This window comes from Lagopus leucura, unplaced genomic scaffold, assembly GCF_019238085.1.
Source record: "Lagopus leucura isolate 7727_CA_CO unplaced genomic scaffold, USGS_WTPT01 Super-Scaffold_100002, whole genome shotgun sequence".
Taxonomy (NCBI): Eukaryota; Metazoa; Chordata; class Aves; order Galliformes; family Phasianidae; genus Lagopus; species Lagopus leucura.
The window spans coordinates 88,536,475-88,562,590 of NW_024962263.1; the positions used below are offsets into that span (position 1 = coordinate 88,536,475).

A 26,116-nucleotide genomic window follows, 5' to 3' on the forward strand; every position below is an offset into this window, starting at 1 on the left:
AAAAAAAAAAAAAAAAAAAAAGGAAGTGCTGCTGAGTTTTTCTGGCTAAAAATGTACTTATAAAAAAATGGTGAAAATGGTGATAGCTGGTACATCTGTTAAAAGGAGAAATCCTGGTAATCAAATGTTATCAAAATAGAGCTTTCTGCTTAGTGTTCCAAGACGAAAATCCACAGCTTCTTCTTTAGGTTATGGCAGCCCTGTGCTGACAACTGTGCTTGACAGAATGGCAGGAAGCAGAAGAAAGGACCAGATAATGTATGTGGACAAATGTGAAACACTTAGTGACGCAAGACCAAGGAATTATTTCTTAACAGAAACAGTGAAACTATCTTTGCTTTTACAGGCAGTAAGAACAATCTTAAATTTAGGTGGATAATGGAACAGATGTTTTTTCACCACTGATGCGTTTTGAAAACAAGGTAGTACAAATATAGCTTGTAAGTAATGTAACATCTAGTACAGCACAAATAACAAGTAGAACACAACAGATTGTAGGATTATAAAAGTATTACAGTTTACACTGTTACATGTATTTTTTAGTAAAATAAAATAAAATGAAATAAAATAAAATAAAATAAAAATTTAAACATTTTGGAAAAACAGAAAAGTGTCCTTATCCCTTATGAAATCAACATTTTATCTCTTTAGAGTTTTTTTTTCTATGCCTACATTCCTATTACATTGATAACTCTGTTTAAGAGATTCATTTCTTAGAGTACTAAAAATTAATGACTATTTAAAAGCATTTCTGGCTTCAACAGATACATAACTGAGCAGTGTATCCTCTCCCCTTGTAAGTTATGCAAACTATCCCAATTCCAAATCTTCATATCAAGCAAAATATGAGACAATTAGTCATCTTCTTTCAAATCACTCTCCGACTTCCATGACTTCTGACTTTGAAGGAGTTACTGGTGAGGAAAAGGCGATTACAGCAAATCTGAGCACTTTGAGCCAACACATGTTGCTGGGCAAAAGCTAAGAGGCAGAATCATTTTTGTGCATTCATGAATTTATTTAGATTATGCAGACTGAAGGGTATTGAAAATGCTGTCCTGGTTTCCTGTTGGCAGGCAGAACCATCCAAACACAATTAACTCCAAAATCCATTTAACAAAACCACAAATCATATTTAAAAGCAGCAGTAGGTTTCCCAGATACACATGGAGCCAAACAAGAAGCACAAAAGCCAAAGGCAGCTAAGGGAATTTGGTAAAGGAATTTCATGACACTTGCTACCTACTCACTGATGAAATTTGCAGAAGCTACAAACCTGATCCCAACATGGTGTTTGAAGATATTTGGCTTTTCTATGACAAATATATCCTATTTTGTCTCTTTAATTGTTTGGATCTGGAATGATAGGAAGGTTGAGGTTGAAAGGGATCTCTGGGTCCATCTGGTCCAACCTTTGCTCAAGCAGAAACACCCAGAACAGGGTGCCCAGGACCACATCCAGGCAGATTTTTTAATATCTCCTGGGACAAGACCCCACTGGGCAACCTGTGCCAGTGCTCTGTCACCAGCACATTACAGAAGTACTTCCTGCTGTTCATGATCTTTTGAACCACCGTCAGAATACTGAAGTTTTTCTTCAGATGTTCGGGAAAACACAACTGACTAAAAATTCTGTATCTTTGTGCACGCAGGGGGAAATAACATTGTGTTTGAGATCATAGTATCCTAGAATGGCTTCTGTTGGAAGGGACCTCAAGAATCATCTAGTTCCAACTTCCCTACCACAGGCAAGGCTGCCAGCCGCTAGATCAAATACTAGGTTAGATTGAATTAGTTAGATTCAATAGATTAGTTTTCAGAGGGACCTCGACAGGCTGGAAAGCTGGGCTCGGGTGAACCTAATGAGGTTCAACATGGCAAAGTGCAAGGTTTTGCATTTGGGCCGGAAGAACCCCAGGCACCCATACAGGCTGGGAGGAGTGGTCCTTGAGAGCAGCTCGGCAGAGAAGGACCTGGGGGTCCTGATGGATGAGAGACTGAATATGAGCCAGCAGTGCGCTCTGGCAGCTCGAAAGGCAAATGGGATCCTGGGCACCATCAGGAGAGGGGTGGTCAGCAGGGACAGGGAGGTGATTGTCCCTCTCTACTCGGCTCTTGTGAGGCCCCATCTGGAGTACTGTGTCCAGGTGTGGAGCCCTCAGTACAAGAAAGACATTGAGATTTTGGAAAGGGTCCAGAGGAGGGCGACTAAGATGATCAGGGGGCTGGAGCACCTCCCCTATGAGGACAGGCTGAGGGAGTTGGGCTTGTTCAGCCTGGAGAAGAGAAGGCTGCGGGGTGACCTCATGGCAGCCTATCAATACCTGAAGGGAACCTACACCCAGGAGGGGAGTAAACTCTTCAAAAGGGCTGACAACAGCAGGACTAGGGGAAATGGTTTTAAGTTGAAGGAAGGAAGATTTAGGTTGGATGTTAGGGGGAAGTTCTTTACAAGGAGAGTGGTTAGGCCCTGGAACGGGCTGCCCAGGGAGGCTGTGGATGCCCCGTCCTTGGACGTGTTCAAGGCCAGGTTGGACGGGGTCCTGGGCAACCTGATCTAAATGTGTATGTTTGGTGGCCCTGCCAGGCAGGGGGGTTGGAACTACATAATCCTTGAGGTCCCTTCCAACCCGGGTGATTCTGTGATTCTGTGATTCTGTGAATGCCTAGGTCCCCATCCAACCTGGCCTTGAACACCTCCAGAAATGGGGCATCCACAACCTCTCTGGGCAGCCTGTGCCAGCACCTCACTGCTCTCTCAGTAAAAAACTTCCACTTGACATCTAATCTAAATCTCCTTTGATGACCCCATTAATATCAATCAAACTCTGATGAATTTAAAACTACCATTTTGTGAGTTTCAGGGATTTTCTAATTTGCATAAGCTTTCCCTATGAACTGATAAAAATTTACCTCATACTTAAATAGTATGGTCTATCCTCAGTATTATAATTGTTCCTGGTTTTAAGTACTGGCTGCATTAGCCCACAGGAGACAGCAAGTCTAGCTGCTGGATAAAGAATTCAGTCATTTGATGAAGACTGTTAAACTATTTAGCAATCTTTGATAATGTGATTTACTACGCTATTATGTTCATTATTATCTGTATTTATGTTTAAATCATAGACATTACATCCACCAAGCTAGACTTTACCTAAAAACAAGATCTTTTCTTCTAGTATGTTCTCTCTGGGACTGTTGATACTGACTGCAGTAGAACACAGTACAATTTCTCAAGCAGTGGAATTTTTCCTAGCCTGGGCCAGATAGCATTGCCAGAAGAAGTTGTGGCTATGGTTGGATGCTATCAAGGAGCAAGGGTGATGGAACATTTCTCATGTGCATACAGAAGCACCATGCTAATTAAGTCATGAGATTATGACAGTTCAGGTTGGATATTAGGAAAAAAAAATCTGTCCAGAAGAAGTTGTGAGGTATTGAAACAGGCTGAACAGGGAGCTGGTGGAGTCACCATCCCTGGCGGTGTTTAAGGGAAAGACAGATGTCACATAAGCAACATGGGTTAGTGGGCATGGTGGTGAAGGATTAATGGTTGGACTAGATAAACTTAGTGGTCTATTCCAACCTTGATGATTCTACGATTTTATGATTATTTGCTAGCATGGATGCCATTGAAGGGCTTTGCTCTTCCCATGCTGGAAGATATAAACATTTGAATATGTACAAGACAAAAGAGACTCATTTATTTATTGACTTTGCTGCAAAGCCATACATCAGATTCTGCTGATTGTATATACATATCTGTGATGTATGTCAAGAAAGGCAGCAGTGGCTTTGTCAGACTATTAGTCTTAGTAGTTTTATTAACGGTAAATGAAGAAAAATAACTGTGTTTGCATTGAGAGTAGTATATCTGCTACCCTTCATTTCTCCTTTCCTTCAGCTAACATAATGTCCTGATGCAAGTTGGGACGCCTGAAGAGGGCTCAGCTGAATTCACCTGAGCTGATGCAGGGCACTCACTTTGTATGCTGGCTGATCACAGTGAATCCACTGTGGATGGCACCTCAGGAGCTCCAGGGATACTTCAAAGGAAAAGGATTCAGAAGGGGGAGGAGGATAGGGGGGAATTTGCATTTTAAATGTGACACTTCCATGAATGGATAATAAGGGATTTGTAAGGCTGGCCACCAAGAATTAGAAGAAAAAAAAAAAAATCCTCTTCATTGGTGTTACAGCTAATTCTTTAGGCCTGTTTTCCAGTGATATTAACACATGGTTTCTTTCTGTGGTAGTTTTGTGAACCAAATGATTAGATAAATCATCAATTAAAAAACAAAGTAGGAAAGGTGGAGCCAACCACTTAATCTTATGACACTGGGAAACTGTGGAAGCTCATGGATGGATTTCTATGTGAGGCCCTTACCCTGGATTTGTTAGGAACGAACTGTACAGGTTAATTTGATAATTAGGCATTTCCCTGTCCAGGATGCAGCTTTCACAATATCCCTTTAAAACAGAAGTTTTTTTTTTCCCTAAAATTTCCATATGCCATGTGCCTCAGTTTGAATATTAGATACTCAACTCAGCATGACCCACTCTGCATTTGGGCCTATATAAGAGTAATGGGAGAGTTGGGTAATACATTCACTGAGGAGCAGTGCACCCCTTATTAGTACTTTATTACTGTAAGCAGTTTAATGACCTACATGAGTCAGGACCTCTTGTCACTTAAAGCCTTTCGAATACTCATCTGCCTTCTAGCAAGCAACTATCTTATGTGACTGCATGTGCTGAGATACTGCAGTGATGAACAGAACAAAGGAACAAAACCAAAAATAATAAAAAAATCCCAACTTCTTCAATTGAGTCTCAACTCTGAAAATCAAGCAACTCCCCACCAGCAGCCAAACTGCATTCTAAAACTACATTCTATTTGAAGGAGAAAAGATTCATTCTCCCCTGCCATCATGGTAAATAATAAAAGATGGATTCATCATTAAGTCACATCTAGCCAAGTGTGACTGGTGCAGGAAATTCAACTAAAAAGGATGGAAGTGGTGCAGAGGTTACAGAAAAGCTAATCGCCTGGGAATAGCACAGGAGGAGATGTGGTCCTATGCTTAGCTCTAGTGTGGAGTTTTACTGTGATGCTGCGAAAATCACTAGAACTACTGTCTGCTGTTCCTTCAGTCACTAAAGCAGAGATAATAGCATGTACTTCCAAGGGCACTTAGAGATCCCCAGGTGATAAATTCTGATACAGAGGTAGAAAGGATGTTACTCTTGATGATTATTACTATTATATAAGGAAAAAAGAAAAAGAAAAGAAGAAAATATGAATGCTTTCATCTCTGTAGATTCAAATTCACTTAGAAATGAAAACAGAAATCTATTTCTGGGACTCTGAAAGACACAAAATAAAAAGCATAACTGGTGTCTCTTAAGACTATCAGTATTATTTCAAAATTTAGATGATTAGACAACACAGAGTTATCAGAATACACAATATAAATCTTCCTGTAGATGTAAACAAGTTACACGTGATGCTGTTCGAGCTGCATTTTCACAGTAAGGTTCAAAGACAAGATGACTAAAGCATAACTAAGAATTTATTTTTAGACACTTCTTCCTGATATTTGCCTTACTTTTATCTTTCTAATATAACAAAGAGAAAGCAAGTCCTTTCCTTCAAAAGTGCTATTTGCCTCTTGGTAGGCTGGACTCCTATTCATTACACTGAATAGATTGTTTGTAGCTGTGAATTATATAACAATAAAAAGGCAGCAATCCTATTTTCAGGTAGACTCCCTGAATATGCTGCTGAATTATGTAAAATATTTAGCTATTTAGTTAAAATATGTTGAAGATGGTGTAATAGGTATGCTGGTATATTTCTTCTATGCTTTAAAAATACTTTAGCAAGGCTAAAAAAGCTGAGTAAAAAGCACTGGTATAGTTTAGATTAAGTGTAACACAAATCTGAACTTCTCGCCAGCATGCTCCAGGTACTTAAGTGCTGATTAAAATAATTATTAATTATGATTTATCTATCATTCTGACTATAACAGTAGGACTAATGAAAATGATTAATCTTTTGCAACTATCAATAAAGTAGCTAGTAGTCCTTCTTGCTATGTTTTGCTCTATTTGGGAAGTACTTTGGGGTATCTCTGCATGTTGAGAGAACTGTGCACATTACAGCAGTGGTTCCAGATACTGTTTTGGGGGAAATGGGGTCCAGCACTGCGAAGAGAAGCAAGTCAACCTCATGCTTCTGACTACTGGGTAAGGAAGAATCACAGAATATCCCAAGTTGGAAGAGACTCACAATGATCATTTAATCCAATGTGCTTTAAGTATGTACAGCTTAGTTTCCCGTATCTATCAAGAAATTAGCAGATCAAAGTAATCCCAAAGTAATTCTACTGAAATTGCTAGATATATATTATAGAAATCTTCCATTCATTATTCTATATTTTGTATTTGAACACAATAAGGGGCAAACAAATTCTCTCTAAGTGTGAAAGCCAAGAATTTGGGAGCAATTGACACAACTGCAGTTCTGTAGCAGCTTCCAGTAAGTAACTTAACCTCTGTATTCCAGTTTCACTGCCTTTAAAACAAGAGTACCACCAATACCTCTATGCCTCAGAGGGGTGCTCAGAGAGGTATGTTAAGATCTGCAGGATGAAAGGCAGGTAGGCTTTTTATTAACATCTGTATTGTAACATCTTCAGTTCAGCATACTGTCTTACAGTCCATTATGAAAGGAATTTGAGGCATAAAACAGTGTTTAGCACTAAGTGCTGCAATTTCAGTTTGTTCTAACAAGGGATGGTGTCTGGGTTCACGTTGAGCACTAGAACTGACAAGCTGTGTTCTCTTAATACCACCTCCATAATATCCTTTTATAAATCCATTTTTAATTTTTTTTACACTTGACTACATGCAATTCTACTGTCTAGAGCTGAGAATCAAGCCCTTTGACTAAGCCTTTATAAAACCTGATAGTGTATTTCTCATTATGTCCCAAGTAATTTCAATTATTTTCCACTGTCTAAAACTTCTGTTATGCTTTGATGCCTGTGGACATTTTAAGTAACTTGAAATTTCGTTAGCAGACTTAACATGCGACAGAAGATGATTCTGAACAGTTCTTCTCTGAAGGTCCTGTTATCAGTGAAAGCCCTTATATGAGATCTCTAGATGTTACATGCTACACCACAGTATCTGCTGAGGCAGAATCCCTTTCCGAATTTGCCCTCAAAACACATGTTTGGGTTGCAGGAAATTTCCATCATTTTTAGTAAAAGAATTGAACTAAATAACATGCAAGTGAAACGGCTGATTGGACCAAAACACCATTATTCAAATTTGTGGAAGAGGAACTGAAAAAAAAAAAAGAAAAAAGAAAAAAAGGAATGAAGATTTGCCTAAGGAAAAAGACTAAGAACTAATCTGGGACCATTAGTTCTCCAATCATTTTCCTATCAGTCACCAAACTATACTTTCTTCTGTATAAAAACTGAAAATAAACATAGGTTTTGTATGTTTTGGCTTATAAGAGCTTAATAATTTCTTTGTATTTCCTTCTATAGATAGATAAAGAATGTAGGTATCTAGTACCTCAGCTGGGGCCACTCTTCTTACTCTTATGAATGTCTGTGTCTCACACTGGAATAGCCTGTGGAGAGGAGAGCAATACTAGTTGCCCTCACTTGTATCAGAGAAGACTGATATGTCAGATGTGTACTATCTGAAGGTTTCCTGTCTATAGCACGGGGGTTGGAACAAGATGATCTTAAAGGTCCCTTCCAATCCAAAGCATTCTATGATTCTAAAACTTGATGATTCTCTATGTGAAAGATTTTTGACAGTCCATATCAGCTTGCTGACTCTTTGGGGATAAGAAGATCTAGAAAAAAGTGCTATGGGATGCTACTCTGCACTGCAGAATTGGAGGGAATACTTAAGCAGTACAGACTTGAACCAAAATTTGTGACTTGGCTCTGAAGACAGAAATAATCCTTTGATATTTTTTTAAATAGGCAATATACTTTAATGTCCTAATTGAGTTCGAGCCAGAACTCTGGATGGAAAGCATATTGATGCCTAGATTCAAGCATTTTTCAAACTGATTTTTCGCAGGCATAGCAGGCAATTTCCTTGTAGTATCACAACCACACTGTTTTTAGCTCTTTGTTTTTCCCCCAGCAAAACAACAGCACACAGTGTTTGTGCCTAAAGGAAAGTAATCAAAGAATCACAGAATAGTAGCATGGTTTGAGTTGGAAGGGACCTTTAAGATCATCTAGTTTCAATGCCTCTGCTATAGGCAGGGATATCTCCCACTAGACCAGGTTGCTCAAAGCCCCATCCAGTCTGGCCTTGAATGCTTCCAGGGTGGGGGCATGCACAACCTTAGTGGGCAACCCATTCATGTGCCTCATCATGTCGCACAAGTTCAGATAGATCAATTGCTCTTCCTTAATCCACTGAGATGGTAACTCCATCACAAAAAGCCATTGCATTCGTCAGGCATGACTTGCTTTTGGTGAAGCCATGTTGGTTATTCATTAACAGTATGAAAAAACTAAGCTGAAGTGAGGCATTTCCCAGAGGTTATCCTCTGGGATCCATTTCTTCAGGAATTCAAACCAGGAGGTACAGAAACATGAACATGAAGTCCAAAGAGTGACTCTTCTTTCAAAAGAAGAAAGGACCCCTTCATCAAAATAAAATGAAACAAAAATATCAAAACCCAAACCACCAAATGATCTCTCTCTAAAAATAAAGCCCTCAATTCCTCAGAAATAACATTCTCACCAGGTAGATGGGCTCAACAATAGGGTTGTTCCTGCTGAAGCAGGTTCCGGTTGTTGCAAGTTAAGAGAGAACATAGAAACTTACATTAAGTTACAAGGCTTCATAATCTCACTAAATGCTAATAGAGTTTTAATGCTGCTTTCATTAACTTTGTGCCCTTTCTTATAAAGCTGGAGGGCTACTCAATGGTAAGAAAACCCTGCCGATTTAAGTCATATGAATGGATGCTAAATGCAAATTCTGGAAGCACTGGGCAGTGCTCACAGCAGGGCTTTGACAGGATAAAGATTTTACAGTGTCACATCAGGACTTGTTGAGTAGGCTGAATGTCAAGAGTAAAGCAACAGCAGGGAAAAATGAAAGAAAGATGATCTCTGAAGTGATGCTTTTTTTACTGGAAATAGCAATTAAAAAATTAACCTTCTTCCATAAGTAGCTAAAAACCCAATAGGAAGCTCATCAAAAGGATATTTAAAAAATCAAAATAGAAATCTGACAGAAAGCAAAACCTTGTCCATTACTCAAAAGCCAGAGAGAGGCTGACAAAATAATTCTGGCATGCCTAAACTTTTCTGACACATTTCAGCAGAGGATTTGGTTATCTGAGTTGTGGTTTCAAGCCAAAAACTTGGGCTGGTTTTGTTTTGTTTGTGAAGTACTTTCAAGTAGATTGTGAGGATGGAGAAAAGTCATGAATGGGATAGCCTGAAAAATAAAAACAAAATATGTCCTTACATGAAAGTGCACATATAAGAGAGCAAGAACACTGGCTTCTATTTTAATTAACTCATGGACTCATGCTTTTGATTCACCCATGCCCTTCCATTGAAACAGGCACCCTAAACTCAGGAACAGTTTCATCAGCTCCTACAAGGCAGGAAGGTTACATGTGCTCATTGTTAAGCACGTGCTCAAGTCTCTGCTTGAACTTTTCCCTGGTATTTTCTCTGTTTATAATAAAGGTAGTGAGGAGGAAGGGTCATTACGCCCACCTCTGCATGTGTTGCCCTATGGTACATAAAGAGCTCTGTGGATACTAAAGCTAGGGTTACTCTCACTGAACTCAGCTGTGGTCCCTCTACATTGAGAGAAACACCATGAGAATGCAAGTTCTCCAACATCAGTGAGTGTTAGACAGACTGAAGTGAGTTAACTTGTGCTCATGGTTAACTTTGACAGAAGATCTCCATGACTTGATTGACATAGTTTTCAGAATAGCTCAGCTAAGGAAAGATTGTACTGTCAAGTTTCATAGTAACTAGACACTAAATTTGGTATCAGTGTTCACATTCTTTGCAGTGAGAAACCATGAGGAAGCCCAATGGCTTCACTGTTCTTTGGCAAAAGCAGTTATTAGCTATCATAAGCCATTTCCTTGTATACCTTATGTGCCTCAGATAGAAGCCAGGATATCCACTGAATAAGCATAACTTACTGTAATGTCCTGAGCAAAGTAATCTAATGGGATAGCTCATCAACATGGAAACAGCCACGTGGATCACCAAAACTCAGTACTTAAATTAAACTCATAATAGGTTAAGAATTTACACTTAACCCACCTAGGCAAATAAAATATCCTGCATTATTACAGGAGTTGTTTACAACTGCTAAATTTGGAGCTGCTTCTCTACCACTTCAGGCACATTATATGAGCTTGTTTGACTATGAAAATATTTCTTATCTACCTGAAATAGAAGCTGGAAAGTTGAGAGGTATATTGAGAGAAAACAGAGTGGAGCTTCTGAGATGCTGGAAAAGACTGAGCAGCCCAGGTAGAAAGCATTCCGAGGCTTTCTTTGGATGGAAGATTTGGGAACCAGAGCAAGAGAAAGTAGGCGGAATAATCTGTCAACATCACCTTTCCCACTACTTGTCACTGTCACTAGACTCATTATCTTTGCATCTTCCTTGCCATGACTGCTCCTTTGTAGGAAGCAAAAAGAAATACAGAACATGATATTGCTCTCAAGAATGAAAAGATTGGTCATATCCTGCTAAAACAACAAACCCATATACTCTGGATTTCTGCAGCAAGAAAAATGAATATCGGACCTGCCAGATGAGCTACTGTCATATTAGATGCAGCCCCAGCCTGCAATTCCTTTTATCTGTCATTCTGGCTAAAATCAGCTGGAATGTTTCCAGCCCCTTCCTCTGTTTAAAACTCTAGAGCCTCGAGGCAGCAAGTTTTCTGTGGAAAATTTGCAATTGGCATATATAAATCTTATCAGTCTGGCTCATGTTCAGTCCAGCCCATGCACAGTCACAGAATGAACCTCAGAAGAATCTCTTTTGATTAGGAACACTCATCTTAGGAGATGGAGAGGAGAACTCATGGTGACCTACAACTCCTCAAAGGGAGCAGAGGGGCAGCGACAGAATCTGAGAAAACGGCATGGAAAATGGCTGTGTCAAGGGAGGGTCAAGCTGGATGTCTGAACAAGGTTCTTCACCAGAGGGTGGTGGGCATGGGACAAGCAATGGTCACAGCCCTCAGCTGCTGGAGTTCAAGGAACATCTGGACAGTGGCATCACTGGACAGTGACAGTGGATCAGGCATAGGCATGTCACTGTCTCCATGTGCAGTATTCAAGCTACATCTACAGTTACAGGACTGACAGATAATACAGTCTGTGAGGTTCACATAACAACCTTTTCCACATCAAACCTCTAGTGCTCAATTCAGTTGCCTGTCATAAACCACCTCATGCCATTTCAAACATCCTGGGATATAAAAGACAACTGTGTTGGACTAGGAGCTAAGACAAGTGGCACTCATTGTCTTCTGAACTGACAACTGAGTCCAGATGATATAGCTCTGAGTATCTCAAAAGACAATATAACGTGTGTTGATAAGCACAATAAGCCTTCTGAAGTGGGCAGATGAACTGGTGTGCAGACTTCCTTGCCCAGATCTCTACTGGCTCTATGGAGATTTCATAAACCGTGTCATACATGGAAGTGCTTTCACAACCAAAATAGGTGCTTGAATTTCAGTTTCACCCAGGATGAGAGAAGAAATGTAGAGGAGTGATCTGCAAGATAGAAATTTGCTGTCCTGGCTACTGAGGAGCTTTTCTCTACTGTATCTTTCTCCACCAAGATCTTATCAGAAAAAAGGCTATGGGGCCTCATTGTGAGGTTCATATTCCCAAAATTATAAGCTCACTAATTTCCTAGTTGTTTAGAGAAAAGCAGTCCTCATGACCACTTATATAAATAATGCAGATAGAAAGAAAGACCATTTCATTCGTTTACATATATGTTCCCAGAGGGAGAGCATTCATGACTTAATTACAACTGGAAATAACCCTAAAGCTCTTTGTTTTGTAATAAGCAATTAAAAACAACGCTACCCTCTCTGTAAGACAGTGAAAATATCTGTTTTTAACACAGATGCAGTGTAATGCAGAAACGAAGAGAAAAACACATAAACATACAAAAACGTATGCACACAAAATGCTTTAAGCTCTATCTGTCACTACTTGGTCCTTCAGCTCCAAGAAACTGGAACAGAAGGCTGACTGCTGAACTTCATGCTAGTTCATTCCTATTCATAAGTGAAGCAATCAGTACTCTTAATCCTCACCGTAATCATAGTTGTAAACTTTTCCACCCCCTGAAGACTGTTTTTATGCTGCTGAGAATATCAGGTTTGGGGTGCATGTTTGTACACACACACACAGTTACGTATGCTTTAGCAAGGGATAAGTGCAATGATATCACCAAAATTAAATTCTCACCATAGACCACTGAAGTTACTTTTGGAACACAGCATTAAAAACGAAAGATATCAGATGATTTTAAAATGCAGATGTCCCTTCTTCTGTATTTGTCAACAATTGAATGAAATCAAATTCTGCTTGTGGATATGAATTACAGAAAATCCCTGAAAGTCTGTGAATATTGCCACATCAGTTCCTCCAACCCCACAACAAGGGAGGAAACCAATTTTCCTCACAGACCTCCATCCCTGGAGTCGTTCAAGGTCAGGCTCTGAGAAACCTGATTTACCTGTAGATGTCCCCGTTCTTTGCAGGAAAGCTGAACTTTCTTTAAAGATCCTTTCCAACTAAAACTATTCTATGATTCTACTTCTGCCTTTAATTAGATGGGAATTGAAAGAGAGATCTTGCCCCAGATCCAGCATAAGAATCTAAACCAGGGATCTCTACAAGTCAGGAGTTCTGTACATGCAGAAGGAGCCTCTGTTTTGTCCGTCTTGTAGTTGCTCCACTGCCTCACATGTAAAGAAACTGCTGAGACAGACAGCTAACAAGCACAGTTCCAGCACTTGATAGCAAAGACATGGGTATAAGAGGCAGAGTGATCCAATTCTGATCTTTTCATCAATACATATTTAAGTATTTATTGAAAGTTGAAAAGACATCAGAAAAAAGACAAGCTCCCCCATGTGTCTCAGCTGATGTCTCTCTCTCTCTGAGATAACCCGACTAGATTCAAGGGAAGGCTGCTGTTAAGTTTCTTTTCAAACAGAAAACAGGAATGTATTAGAGATGGAGAATATTCCCCTGTGATTTGTCAGAAAACCTGAATGCCAACCATGAAAAATCTGACTATCTGCGGCAACACGTTATCTATCAAGCACGTATCTGCTACGGATAAACTAGATACCCTCTGGCTCAGGAAGATACGGAAAAAAGGGCAAGAAAAAACTCAGTGTTATAACACCTCAATGAAAAAATACATAGCTCAAATCCAGGCTGGAAAACTGACTCTTCAGTGTGCCAAGTTTAGCTATAAATTAAACAACACTACCTTTAGAATCATAGAATTGTTGGAAGGGACTTCAAGGATTTGGAAGGGACTTCAAGGATCATAAAGCTCCAACACCCCTGCCACATGCAGGGCCACCAACCTCCAGATCTGGTACTAGACCAGGTTGCCCAGGGCCCCATCCAACCTGGCCTTGAACACCTTCAAGGACAGGGCATCCACAACCTCTCTTAGCAGCCTGTTCCAGTGCCTTACCACTCTCATAGTAAAGAACTTCCCCCTGATATCCAACCTAAATCTTCCCTCCTTGAGTTTAAAACCATTTCCCCATTGTCCTATCACTATCTACCCAAGTAAAAAGTTGATTCCCCTCTAGTTTATAATCCTCTTTTAAATATGGGAAAGCTGCAATGAGGTCACTTCGGCTAAACAAGCCCAGCTCCCTCAGCCTGTCTTTGTAGGGGAGGTGCTCCAGACTTCTAATCATCTTCATTCCTCTCCAACAGCTCCACATCCACAGCTCCACATCGTGGGAGCTACTGGGAATAGGTGAACGGTTGGACTGGATGATCTTGAAGGTCTTTTCCAACCTTGGTGATTCTATGATTCTATGATTCTATCTTTCCTGTACTGGGGCCCCCAGGTCTGGATGCAGTACTCTACACGGGGCCTCATGAAAGCAGAGTAGAGGGGGACAATCACCTCCCTGCCTCTGCTGGCCACCCCTCTTCTGATGGAGTCCAGGATACCATTGGCTTTCCAAACTGCAAGAGCATACTGCTGGTTCATATTCAGTTTTTTATCTACCAAGACCCCCAGGTCCTTCTCTCCAGAGCTAGTCTTAAATAGTTCTACTCTCAGTCTGTATGTGTATCTAGATTACTCTGACTCAAGTGCAAAACATTGCTCTTTAATGTGTTGAACCTCATTAGGTTCACATGAGCCCAGCTTTTGAGTTTGTTGAGGTCCCTCCGAATTGTTCAGATCACATTATACAATGTACTACACATTCACATTCATAAAACTTATTTTAAACGATTTTACTAACATTCAATCAAAAGAAAAAGAGAAATTTCTGTCTATAAAGCAAGGAGAACCTTCAGTGTGCTGGATCAAGAGAGCAAATTCCAAACTGTCTGGTCCTTTTGACCTCCCAAAAGGATATAAAGCAGAACATGTGTTGAGCTGAAGATAAGCATCTGCTGCTGCCCAGAGAAACTGTTGCTTAAAAGCCATCACTAAGTATTTCACAGTAATCATGGTAGCAAATTATCCAGCACCAAAGAAGAAAATCAGAAACTATCGCTAGCGGTAGGGGGCAGAGAAACATTAAAAAAAAGTGAAACAAAAATAACTGCTCAAATATATTTTATACTTATAAAATTAGCTTTAATGAACTATAAAATAAATAAGCCTTAATGAACTATAGCAGCCACTTACAATTATTTCTGTACTAATAAGCTTGGAAAGCATATTTGCTATATACTGGTCGTTAACAAGATATGTTTTGAATGTATAACTCAGTAAGACAGAAGTTGTCACAAATTAAAGGAATTCCAGAAAGTTTGTGTATATATGACACCACAACAATATTTGAGAGTCAAAGGAAAAAGTTTTCTAGGCCAATAAACATCCAAATATGTTCATACAAGCTGAAATGTAGATTTTACAGCTTCTCTCCAGCATTAAATTTCTCTTCTATACTCTTTTTAACACTGCGTTCTGGAAAAAATTGTAAATAAATATTGGTTATTGGAATCTGCCTTGTACAGAACATTTAATAGGAATCCTTAATTGCATGTTGTAAACATAATACAAATGGTAGCTGTAAAGCCAGGAGTAGTTCTGCTCAAAATAATCAACAAGAATGCCTCTTCATATAGCAAACTCCTTAACGAGACACAGAAATTGACATCAGGAAAACGATCCTTATGCGAAACAAAATGAAGGAAATTCCATTTATACACAAGAAATAATGACTGTGGGTGATGTCAAACACAGAAGCATGATTTGCAGGTAAGTCGTGGAGCCTCCATCCTTGGAGGTGCTCAAAACCTGGCCAGATTCAGCCTCAAGCATCTGCTTTGGTGACCTTGCATTGAGGAATGGGGTTGGACAAGATGATTTGATGAGGTATTAGAACAGGCTGGTCACATGGTGAAGTCACCATCACTGGAGGTGTTCAAGAAAAAGGTATATGTCTCACTGAATGACATGGTCTAGAGAGGTAACAGGCATGGGTGATGGACTAGATGATCTTAGTGGTTTTTCCAATCTTAATGATTCAATTCTACGATCCCTGTTGGATCCTGCCAAATTCAGCCATTCTGTGATTCTGTAAAGTACCAGCACCTCAGGAGTTTGGCTTCTATACAGGTAAGAAGATGTCCAACCAAGAAGCAAAGTGCAATGCAGGCAGTTATTAGCAGAGCCTTACATTGGGTGGGCTTCTTTTCAAAAATCTCTTCAATCTAAATTTGCACAGAAGGTGCTCAATATAATGCTGCTGTGTGCTTCTTCTTCTTTAGCACTCAGACTTTAAGAAGAAAAAGCAGATGCCTTGAAATGTTCCACAGCCAATGTGTTTTTTTTTTAATATAAAGACTAGGCAGACAATAAAAAAGGATCAAATTATTGTTGTTTAATGAGTTACTGCTTGTTAGCAGAGAGGCAGCAAAGGTTGGGATGTTATTTCTAGCATGTTTTGATGACATGACATCAAAACTAATGCATTTTTCTCTGTGCTCTCTGTGGCTGTACATGGACAGCCAGAGTGGTTCAGCTAATGAGAGGTAATTCAATCAACCACTCAAATGTGAAAATTGATATGATCTATCTCTACTTCTAGTCTACTTTGTGTATCTTTTCAGTAACAAGAAACTTTGCCTTCTGTTGGGATGATCAGATTCATTTGAGAAAGGCTCTCTGCATAGAAATTCCCAATGACCTAGTTCTGCAAAAATGAAAATGGTTTATGCTCTATACAGCACAGTCATTTGACACTGTAATGGTAAAAGCTATTTCAGTGTAAAAATATGGCTATTAATTAGGGAATTAATAATGTGTCAAAGCTTGAGCAACTTCCTTACCAAACTCTGAAGTAAAAGAACCATCTCTGTAGGATTTCTTAGCAAATACAGTTTTTTCTGTAACAATTACTTAAGTCAAAAGGTTCCAGAAACATCTGAAAAGGTCATTTTGAGAGCAGAAACATACTCTGCAAATGAAAGGTTGCTGTGCAAGAGTCCAAACTCCTATTAAAGCCTAATGAAAATACAAAGAATATTTCAGAAAATCCACTGAGTATGGTGGAATAATAACTTCTGTTTTAAAAATGGCTTGCAAATCTACATCACAGAGAGAAAGACAATTAGAGTTTTATTATTTATACATTAAACAGACATAATACTACCAAGATGTGGATATTTGTAAGGTAATCCAAGAAGGTACATGTGTGCGTAGCTATTGGAGGCTCAGCAACCACTAAATAATAACTCAACAGTCATGTGGGACTTTTTCAATTTTTCTTATTTCCAAAGGCTCAGAAGACAAGGAGCCCATGGAAATAGTCTTGAATGAGCCATCTAACTTTTATCTGATTTCACTGTCCAGTTTAAATAATACCTTCCAGAGCATTATAGTTGCTTGGAAAGAGCAAGATGGTGAATGGCATCTGTGAGCAATATGCTGCACTATTCCCTCAAAAGAAATTCTGTTTTGTATGTCTTTGAAGAGAAGTTTTTCATATTTACATCTTAAGAATACAGACAAGTAGAATACCTAAATGTGTCAAAACCTGGTATTCTCAGAGCTTCCATTTAATACTACTTTGTACATGTCCACAGAAGGGGAAAAAGCCTACCAATGAAGTATTTGCAGTTGATTTTGGAGATTCAATACTGTCAGTGTTGTTCTGATAGAATAAAGAGTGCTCAGAGGCTATAGTGTTAAGAATGAACTTATGAGTTAGGAAGAAAAAAAATAGAAAACCAACATGAATAGCACATTAATATTAAGAGTAGGGAAAGTGAGTATTTATCAATTCTAGTGCCAGCGATAAAGTCTTCTTCAAACTCTCTCTTTCATATGCAGTAGTTACTTATAGTCCTTCTACCATTTAGAGCCAAGAAAGACCAGGATGAACAAAGAACTTCCCTGGACAATTTTTTTCTGCTTTTGTCCCTCCCACAACACCAAGATCTCTCTGATTTGAAGGGGTTAAATAAAACTGACAACCCAAGCACAGTCAACTGAAAGTGTCATTCAACAGAGTTGGATGATGCTGAGCAGTTTATAAATCTGTGTCTCTTGTGTAAAAAGCCTAATCCTCCCTTCTCATGGTTCTAGTGATTTATGTCTGAGAGAACTCTCCCAAGCTATTCATCATACTGAAAACATTCATGCTCCCTCAACCAGACACTTCTCCTCCTGAGGAATTGAAAGCATCCATAGGGAAGTGGACACTTGTTTCTGACTCATTCAAAGGTTTTGGATATTCACTTAGGACAATCTTTTCCAAGTTGAAATTTCAATTTTAGGCAGCTAAAGTCATATACGATTAAAGCAGTTAATGGAAGGACCAGTGATGACCACAATTCCAGCAGATGTTAATTTTTCTTTTCAAAAATAAATAACACAGAATATGAATCCAGAAAGGTTATTGGTCTAAACCAAAGATCATTGGTCTGAACCATTTTCAAAAACAACAGTATGGCCATTTTTCTGTTTTTTGTTTTGTTTTTTTTTTTAATAAATAATTTTTTTAAAATTTTATTTTTATCTCAGTAGAAACCAAGTGCTTCTGTTTTTATCTTGGTAGAAACCAAATGCACGGAACTGAAGACCACCATCTTCTGCCGTATCTGTGCAAGTGTGTCATCATGGCTCAAGTTTAAAGGCCTTGCAAAGCATAAATAATTTGTGCATGCAGTGCCTTTTGTAAGCTCAGACACTTTGCATCCATCTGAAGGATCAGCACTGTGCACAGTCACTTACTGGGAGTACTCCATTTTCCTACCAATTACAAAGAACCACTGCAGAAACTTGAGACATGACAAAGAAAGCTGCTGATTGCTCAGGAGTCCCTACTGACTCTGAATTCAAATCAATGAATTCATATTACTATACATTACTTGAGCTGCAGGAGCTGCAGTTTAAGGTGAAAGCAACGTAACAGATCCTCCTTTAGCTCTTTTCACAGCAGAATTAACCACCTGGCATTATGTGATGCTTGTAAAGGCCCAAATGCATGCAGACGGACAGCTATCAAGGTCAATCTGAAATGCATTCAACTACAGTAAGCTGATCATGTGATATCCCACCAAAATGTTCATCTGATTCAAGGTTTGTATAATTGATGAAAACTCAGAGAACTTAGGAATAAATTCACCTATTTCCTGGCATGTTCACTTCTTGCTCTGTTATTTTGTAAGGTTTTTCACATAAGACCAACTTTTATCTCCTAAAAATCTCATTTTCTACTAGTGATTATTTCTCTATTCTACATGTTTGTACCATAGATTTCAACTGGCTATCATGGAAGTAATTTAGTTAAAAGAAATGCAGATGTGGCCTCTGGAAATGGAATCAGAAAAGGCTTGGAGAATATAAATGTTAGCTTGAATTAAGAAATTGGGCCAAATCTTAAAACCAGACCTATTAAATATTAATTAGTGAAAATTCAGATCTCGTTTCTGACTGGTATATATTCAAAGCACAAAAGTTACTGCAGAATCAGAATGCACCTCAGTTTTCCTTGCCAGAGCAAAAATTGAGTGAGGATGCCAAGATCTGAGCAATTAATTATAGACTACAAGACAAGAATTGAATTGACAAGAGCTGACACTTGACTGTAAATGTAGCAAACTTCACAAAATAATAGAAAACAAGGAAAAAAAAAATATTGTAAAGTTATTGATTTCTGATGGTGTTGTAGAGCAAGCATTGCAGGAAAGCCACAGGCAAGGCAGGTAGGTGAATTATTTTAGAATTTGAATGACAGCAGTCAAAAATATTAATAACCATACAGAGCTCAAGAGGCTAAAGGAAGGTTGAGAACTGAAGCACCTGTGTCATTAATAAGCCATACACAGACTTGTAAAGACAGAGACAGTAGGTAAAGCCAGCCCCATGACACTAAGTTAAACAGCAAAAGCAATGCCATGAATTAAAGCTGTCTCTTTTTTTTTGCCCTAAGTTAGGTAGAGTTCATTAGGGTTGAATTACAGCTCTGATAAACTCTGAGTAGGAAGTGCTCTATTCTTGTGACTTAACATCATCAGGCCAGTGATGCACCAGGCAAATGTCAGAATTCCTATTGGATGTATCTGAAAAGGGTGCCCAAACTTGTTCCCTGATGGGCAGGAATGATTGAACTGCTGAATTGTAACACTGAACACAAAGCTACTTCTCAATACCTCCTTCTCTGCCATAAACAGTCCTCATTATACCAATAGACAGGGGCTCTGATTGCATTTATTGGTGTGTTACTGATGTGTCCTGTCTTAGGAGTGCTTCCTCTTGGCATAGCATGGTACTCTATGCCTAACAGTACCTGCTGCCATGAGAGAAAATACAACACAAATGAAATCAGAAGAGATGCTCTGAGGCTGATCCAGCAAAAACCCATCTTACAAAAATACATTTTGCTGTCCTGATCTCAAACTTGAAGATATAAAGCTTTGAGATGAAGATGCTCTTTACATGCCTAGGATGGATGGCATTAAAGGGCATTCCTCTGCTCCTCCAAGCACTCATAGTGATTGCAACTGCAAATTTTATCACTCCTACTGTACTGCAAAGAAGCAGAGATAGGCCTACAGGGATGCTGTAGTAAACAGAATACTGAAAAAAAGTAAAGAAAAAACAAAAACTAAAGACAGACTGTATAAAATCAGCTGCCTCAATCTCATTCTTATTGGTCAGGATGAGGAAAACATTTATCCACATAATAAGCCAGTAAATGAATTAGGCAAAGAAAATTGTGATTGCAAACGAGAAAAAATAAACAAATTAAGACAATATTTTCCAGTTTTCTATAATGATTAATTCAATTTAAATTCAAAAAGAGACATCTACATATTTAGAAAATAGATATTGGGAGCCTGATTATTGCTTTTCCATATGTACTGCAGTCATGCAGTAGACATGTTGGCCAATATGTTGGTTTTTTTTAACTGTACATTGAGGACTAAATGCTGATTGCATTAAGAGTGGAACTCCTTCCTCAGTATACTTTTAAAAAGTTTATAATGTTTCAAAATGGTTATATTAGCAAGAAAGGCATGCATTAGTGGTTGTCAAGGAACTTCCTGAGGGCTGGAGCACCTCACCTACAAAGACAGGCTGAGGGAGCTGGGCTTGTTCAGCCTTGAGAAGAGAAGGCTGCGGGGTGACCTCATGGCAGCCTTCAGTACCTAAAGGGAGCCTACGAACAGGAGGGGAGTCAACTTTTTGGAAGGGTAGATAATGGCAGGACAAGGGGAGATGGTTTTATGTTGAGGGAGGGAAGATTTAGGTTGGATATCGGGGAAGTTCTTTACAGAGAGAGTGGTGAGATGCTGGAACAGGCTGCCCAGAGAGGTTGTTCAAGGCCAGGGTGGATGGGGTCCTGGGCAGCCTGGTCTAGTGTTAGATATTGAGGTTGGTGGTCCTACATGTGGCAGGGGAGTTGGAGCTTGATGATCCTTGAGGATCATCCAAACCAGGATGTCTGGTCTTCCAACCCACACCATTCTGTGATTCTATGATTCCTGGATGAAAAGTGAAATGCTGAAATGTGTTTTAGAAGCAGAGGAGACACATTCTGCTGCAATGACTTCCGACAAGAAAAGGGCACAAAATAGTTAAGTCATCTTTCTTTGGATAAATACATGGTCAAGTTGCTACTGAGAAGCATTTTTTCCAAATGTACATGTAGCATCTTACTAAAAATCTGGCATCTTTCTTTTTTCTCCTATTAAAAATGCCCTAGACTTGGGATTCCAACAGTCTCAATTGTCATCTTAGGCAATTGTGCACTCATCCAAATGAGTCACAAACTACAGATGACACGGAAAGTCCACACAGGCTAAGAAATCCTGACACTGGACAAAGATATTGTTAAAGGAGGGACCTCCTTTAGCTTGCTGTTGTGGTACTGTGCTTTTCAGATGTTTACTGATACAAATAAAAGAAAACAAAAAACAATAACAAAAGAACAGCAAAATGAGCAGCTGCAGTGTTGCTCCAATATGAGCAACGTGACCCAAAATCTCCTGGGCTATTTTCCTGAGGTGTCAGCAAACAAACGTAAAGATGTAAGGCCTCAGGAGTTTCTTCACATCTTCCATAGATGCTCTACCCTCTCTCTGCCAGACGAAACCGCCCCAAGGGAGCATTGACATACTTACAACAAGGGGCTCATCAGGCAGAAGTCAGGGCTCAGAGCTCTCCTGAACAGCTGGTCTCTCTGCACGCGCTTAGACAGCAGCTGACGGTGTCACCGCAGCTTGGGAAAGTGATTGAGAAAAGTGCTCTTTGTTTTCCAAGATTCATAAACTGATCTGTCCTATGGAAGGAATGGCCAAATTCATGTCTGATTTGTTTTGAAAACACAAGTGCTTTTTAGTCTTTCTGAGAAGAACCATTGATTCAGCATCATTAATGCGAAACAGGGAAAAAAAGAAAATTTTAATGACAGTGATCATAAAGATCATTAGTGACCATAGATACTGCAGGCATAATTTCATTCCTTTAGCTCATTGAATAGTGACCTTCAGATTTCTCATTGTGGCTGCACTTGTTGAAGTTAAAAAAGCCTATCCTGATATCATGGAAAGTGGGCTTAAATCACATCAAATGGGTAATTGGCGGTGCTTCTTTTGGTTTCTTTCTGATTCAACACAGAAAAAAAAATAGTTTGATGATGGGTTAAACGGGAGTTCTGGCTTGTCATTACTAAACTTGAGATTTTATTCATTTATGTGTCCTCTGCCAATTCAGAGTATACTGTAACCATTTCCCTAACTCTTTTTCTTCCCTTTATTTTCTCTGAACTGTCATGTAGTGCTGTTATGCATTAAAAGCCAGCTGTTCTCTCTCTCCCTAAAGTATGCAAGACAGTTTTATATGAAACAGTTTGTTGAGGTAGCTGAAACTTTAAATCTACTTGTATTTTAAAATCCATTTGCACTGCAACTCAGAATAGAAAAAATGTTCATCATAGACATGGAAATTCTGAAAATGCTCTGTTTTCTTAAATTTTCTAAATCTAAATGTGAATTCTGCTACACAACATTTGGGATCAATACAGATTAAGAACAATTTATAATGATTGTAAAGTAAACTTGCTCCCATATAACTCAGGCAGACTTCATCTTCTCTTGTAGTTCTGGAGAGTAACTCATGCTTTAAACTTAATAATTAGTTTCCCAACCAATGAGAAAAAGTACAGCGTTATATTTTTCCTAGGGCTTTCATTAAGATCTGTAGGTTCACTTCCCTCAAGACATGGATCTCTTAACAGAAGATTAAATCCATTTTCCTGATGGAATTTTATTGTTAGAATATTTTGGTTCTCTGACTATCTACTTAAAGTATTTAAATTAAAATGTGTCTAGATTTAGTCAACTGTTGATAAGATTTGCAGCTTCTAGTAGCTGAGAATATTTAAGCACATATGAACCAAATTTTATTATATTACAAATTGCCATGAGGAATCACATTTTAAACCAGACTTATGCAGAGTAAAACTAGAGTAATGCAAATAAAATTACTGTAGCTACTATAGATTTAAATCAGCAGGACAGATCACTATCTGCATCTGTAAGCAGTGTCTCTTATGTAAGGAGGTATAAAAGCATATATAGAATTAATATATGCACATACATATTATATAAAATGACCCCTTCATATATTATATAAAAAGGTATCTTCCTCACTTAAGCAGTGGTCCAACACTCTAGTATGTATGCAAGAGCAGAAAACCATTTAATGGACACTTCTCCTAGCATTCAATAGTATAGAGCTCATGACAGATTCAAGTTTTTCCATCCACAGTGTCATGCTGGAAGGAGTTCCTCAGCCCAAGTACACTTTGTGTGAAGAACTGTCTCAGCATTTGTTTTGAATCAATCCCTGCTATTTCATCTGATAGCACAATTAAGAAAGAAGACATATTAAAGGGCAATTAATTCATCCTGAGATGGAAGAACGGCCATACCAATAGCGAGGAGCTCTTGTAAAATGAAGCAATAACCAAAATATATCAATTCTTTTTTCTTTATTGTTTTTACCAGAAGATCATTCAGATTAGAAAATCTCTGCTTAAACTGCCAGAAATGATTGCAGTGAGCCTCAGCATAATGCAGTATCTACTAGGTATATGAAGGTGATAGGACGGAGGCTGGGACACGGGAGGTTGCTTAACCAAAAGTTGCCCTCACCTTTATAGCTTTCTGCCTCAGAGGCCCTAACTGCAGTCAGCAGGAACGTCCCACTCTTGAGTTCTGGGTTCAGCTGTTAGAAACCCTGCTAGTGGTAGCAGACACATACACCTGGATGACCAGAGCCCTCTGGGTGGCAGAGATTCTGTGAACATGACAACTACTGCAAATAATGGCCAACCAATCTTAAAAGGCACCAGGAAATGCTTTTTATCAGATAGAGATTATAGGTAAAACAACTGAGTCATTTTCCTATGGTACTGAAAAAGGAAAGAGGAAAAGAAGAAGGAAAATATGCTCTTAAAGCATATTTCTTCACAAAATGTACTTCAGAGATGGCATGAAGTTGATTTTATGTATCACCTGTCTTGGAAAGCTTTCATCTCTTCTCTATCATAGACCAACACTTCTTTTAGAGGTGGATCCAGAGCAAAAACCATTAGTAGCCCTTTTTTGTTCTTGTCTGTGCTTTATCTCTATCCAGGCATCTTCATACCCCTCAAGAGGGTTTGGTTCCAACATCTCTATGCATGCACTTTGGAACATCTCAGTAGGATGCTGGATCCCCCTTCCTACTTTGCTTGTCGTTATGTTGTCTTCAATACCCTTTCTGCACTTCTAATTTAGTGGATTTAAGATTCATTCATCAGTATTTCCTAAGTCCATATGAAAAAAGAAATACAGCAAAGGCAGCAGAGAAAACAACAGAAAGTTGTTTAGTTTGAAACAGAACCTCAGTATATGTTTAAGGATTCACTAAGGATGCTATTTCCAAGCTCAAGTACTCCTTAAAGGAAATAATTTTCCTATGCCAGACCCGAACCTGCAAGCCAAGATAAATCTTTCTCAGCATTTCCAGGTTCCTGAATTGTCTCCCCATCATCTCACAGAGTATAAGATTTTTAAGGGTTTTACCTGTGGAAACAGTCATCAGATCAATGTTTGACTGAGACTGCAATGATTATGACGATGAACAGCAGAACGGCCACAGCAGCAGAGAGGAGGCAGCACTTCATCTTCCTGGCTCGTAGCTGAAAGAAGAGAAAGAAATAAATGCAAGGATATTGGAATAGGAAGATGGAGAGTATATTCATGAATAAATTTTGCTATTTTTCCATCAATGAGACTATCTGACACAAAACAACGTGGTACAACATGGAGAACTTGTGTCTTTGTTCATAATGATCCATTCCTCTGAATGACCTCTTTTCTCCCTTTTCAAGGGAAATCTCCTTAAATATAATCACCTTCCTGATAAAACAATTGCACCTGTCCAGAGTTCTCTATCTTCCAACTGAAACATCAATCTAATTTGGAAGACTATGTTGATATTACTGACATTACCTACTTTTCACACCTTTCTCTAAGTGGTGTAATGAGCCCTAACAGTGGTTAGAAATTCTATGTTAAATGGTTTACACCTCTCTGTACTGCTATTACCCATAAAACTGAAGACTATCTTAAAACATCTAGATGTCCTTGTCCACTTCAGCGATGTCAGAGCCTTTCCTCTGTCAGCAGAGGATGCTAATAGGTCATTAAGCGATTTAGCATCCAGCAGCGGTCTAATATTTCTAATGAGAATTTCAAAGACTGTACGGTGGCTTTTATTTCAGACCCTTTGCAGAGAGGTTCCTTTATTTTGCTCTATCACTGCAAATTTATATTCACTGTTATTTTCTCCCTACATAGATTTTTTTCTTTTTTTTTTTTAAAGAGTGTAAAGCAACCATCACACTCAACCATAGACAGATTCATTGGAGGGTAGGAGAGAAAGGGCCAAGCCTGTATTCTGATATTTAGGTTAACATTTTATGACCTTGCCCTGGCTGGCAAGTCAGGATAATGATTCCTATTCTGTTAACATCTCTTACGAGATTCAGTAACACTGTCCTTTTTATAGCCCCCATGCACTTAACCAGCCCTGTCTTGTGAAGAGGACAATCTTGTATGTTGGTGAGGTGATGGATGCAACACTTGCTTGTAGGTATCCTTTGGGAGCTAGTAGGGAATCTATAGCCTTAGATTGATTGCATAGCTCTTGCAAGCTTTTCAGTGCCCTAATTAGTGAAGAAAGACATTAGCACGTAGCAGGTAGGGCAAATTGTTCTCATCACCAGATAGGATCTACAGACCATAGTATAGGGACCTTGAAGAATATGCAA

General features: G+C 38.9%; 1 protein-coding gene across 6 annotated transcripts in view; it reads right to left on the reverse strand.

Moving 5' to 3' along the window:
• The window catches only part of TSNARE1 (t-SNARE domain containing 1), a 461,696-nt gene that overhangs the window by 34,524 nt on the left and 401,056 nt on the right, over nucleotides 1-26,116 (reverse strand). For all 6 annotated transcript variants that reach the window (XM_042870286.1, XM_042870289.1, XM_042870288.1 and 3 more), the window contains one exon: nucleotides 24,867-24,982. In XM_042870286.1, coding sequence (XP_042726220.1) covers nucleotides 24,887-24,982 — 96 coding nt within the window. In that variant the 3' untranslated portion in view covers nucleotides 24,867-24,886. The remainder of the gene's footprint in view (nucleotides 1-24,866; nucleotides 24,983-26,116) is intronic.